The 1,995-nt window shown below is 50.8% G+C and overlaps 1 protein-coding gene across 1 annotated transcript; it reads right to left on the bottom strand.

Annotated features, from left to right (window-relative positions):
• Positions 1-28: 28 nt before the first annotated feature.
• On the bottom strand, positions 29-1,970 carry BDZ99DRAFT_525955 (uncharacterized protein; the record flags this gene model as incomplete). The annotated part of the gene is made up of 3 exons (XM_033726082.1): positions 29-1,071; positions 1,131-1,763; positions 1,820-1,970. Coding segments are annotated over 3 exons (1,827 nt in total), but the record flags the coding sequence as incomplete, so codon positions are not given.
• Positions 1,971-1,995: the final 25 nt, after the last annotated feature.

Raw genomic sequence — 1,995 nt, 5'->3', positions numbered from 1 at the left:
CCGCGTAGAGCAAGCCCAAGTTGTTGACCGTGTTGAGTGTTGATGTATGGTCTAGTCCCCATGCCCTCTCTTTGCCTTGCAGCGCTCGCAAGGACATCTTCTCCGCCTCGTCAAGCCGTCCCAGGTCCGCGTAAAGCAATCCTAAGTTATTAACCGTAGAGAGTGTTGATGTATGGTCTGGTCCCCATTCCTTCTCGTAGCCTTGCAGCGCTCGCAAGTACATCTTCTCTGCCTCGTTAAGCCGTCCTAGGTCCGCGTAGAGGGCGCCTAAGTTGTTGACTGTGTCAAGTGTTGATGTATGGTCCGGTCCCCATGCCTTCTCTTTGCCTTGCAGCGCTCGCAAGTACATCTTCTCCGCCTCGTCAAGCTGTCCCTGATTCAAACATACGCCCCCAAATTTATGCAGAATCCAGACCTTCCTATCCTCATCCAACTTGCCGTCAATGATAAACCCCCAACACCTTGCCAAGTGTCGCAGAAGCCGACGCTGAGTCAGCCACGAGTGCTGTACATTATTCTCCGGTACATGTCTACCTATACAATCCACAGCCACCCCAGCCATCTCAGAATCCCATGTCTGGTTGACTACATACACCGTCCATGAGTGCACACAGCTGTGCATCCCGTACCCCTGAGACTCAACTACATTTCCTTCAGAGGACTTGTCCACATCTACTAACCCGTAGTCGCATAGCACCCTCACTGCCTCGGTAAAAATCAGCTCATCCTCGGTTAGTTGACAAAGCCATTGCGGTCCACCAGTCCTCCCCTCTCTCAGAAGCTCAAACCAGAGGTCATGGTTGTCAAAATATGCCCACAGCTGAAGCAGCTTAGATGATGCTTCGTTCTGCTGCTTAATGTAATCGAAAGATAACTGCCATGTTGAGTACAGTTGCCGGTCTTCGTATGTGCTTACTTCAGGGCTCATTTGTTGCAACCTTCGCCATGACGCCCGGTACAGACCAAGGTAGTCAGCAAAGCTTGTTGCTACCTGATCAAGGTAGGCGCCTGCCGTAGCTAAAGCTAATGGCAGTCCATCCAGCTCTCTAGCAAGCTCGGCAGCATTAGGATCTAGAAGCGTGAGCGTTGCGTCTATAGCGCACTAGAGTACAGGAATTCAAACAACTCACCGTCTATCACACCCTCGCGATGTGATGCATCAGACAGGATCTGCAGACTGTCGCGGACGTCTTCTAACTTGCCTACCTTCACGCGAAGGCCTATACTGACCTTCGATGACCTTGTCGTAACGATTACCGAGCCATGGTGTGCTTCGGGCAGAAACTGCCGGATATCAACTACACCAGGATCCGCATTGCCTGGCACCTTAGGGTTGTCGTAGTTGTCAAATACTATTAACCACTGCGTGTTCTTGGCATGCTCCAGCCACTGTTTGACCGCTGCTACCACTTCATCTTGCTTCTTGTCATCTATGAAAACACCTAACTGGCTGGCTGACGGGCAGTCCTGCAAGATCCGCTTTGCTAGCCGCGAGTAGCTCTGCTTCACTGACACTTTGTCTTTGATGTTTAGCCAGAATATCGCCGAATAATTGTCTCGATGGGCCATGGCGTATGCAACCGCCAGCTGCGTTTTCCCGATCCCGCCTAGGCCGTGCAGAGTGACTGCTTGACGACCGGTGCCCTCGCTGAGCGCCTTGTGCATTATAGCTAGCTCCGCTTGTCTCGCAACAAAGTGATCGGTCCTAGAGGCCTCAGACAAGCTCAAGACGACAGAAAAGCTCTCTTTAAGATTGCTTCGAGCTATAGACAGTTACTGTCATCGCTATTATTGATAACCATATACTAGGGCTACATACCCGCATTAACCCTAACCTCTTCTTCCCACTGTAGGCCGATAACGCTGCCTGCACTTTCAACCATAATGGTTAAATGGTCTAAAACTTTCTCATAGTCATTATCCTCTTTTGACTCAAACTTGACCATTTCTTTGTGGTCCGCGTGGATCATGATCTGCTCAGCGTCGGCTGCGCCT

The sequence above is a fragment of the Mytilinidion resinicola genome (genome assembly GCF_010093595.1).
Source record: "Mytilinidion resinicola strain CBS 304.34 unplaced genomic scaffold BDZ99scaffold_24, whole genome shotgun sequence".
Taxonomy (NCBI): domain Eukaryota; kingdom Fungi; phylum Ascomycota; class Dothideomycetes; order Mytilinidiales; family Mytilinidiaceae; genus Mytilinidion; species Mytilinidion resinicola.
The sequence above is the reverse complement of the archived record's forward strand: the minus strand, read 5'-3'. Positions and strand labels throughout refer to the sequence as shown.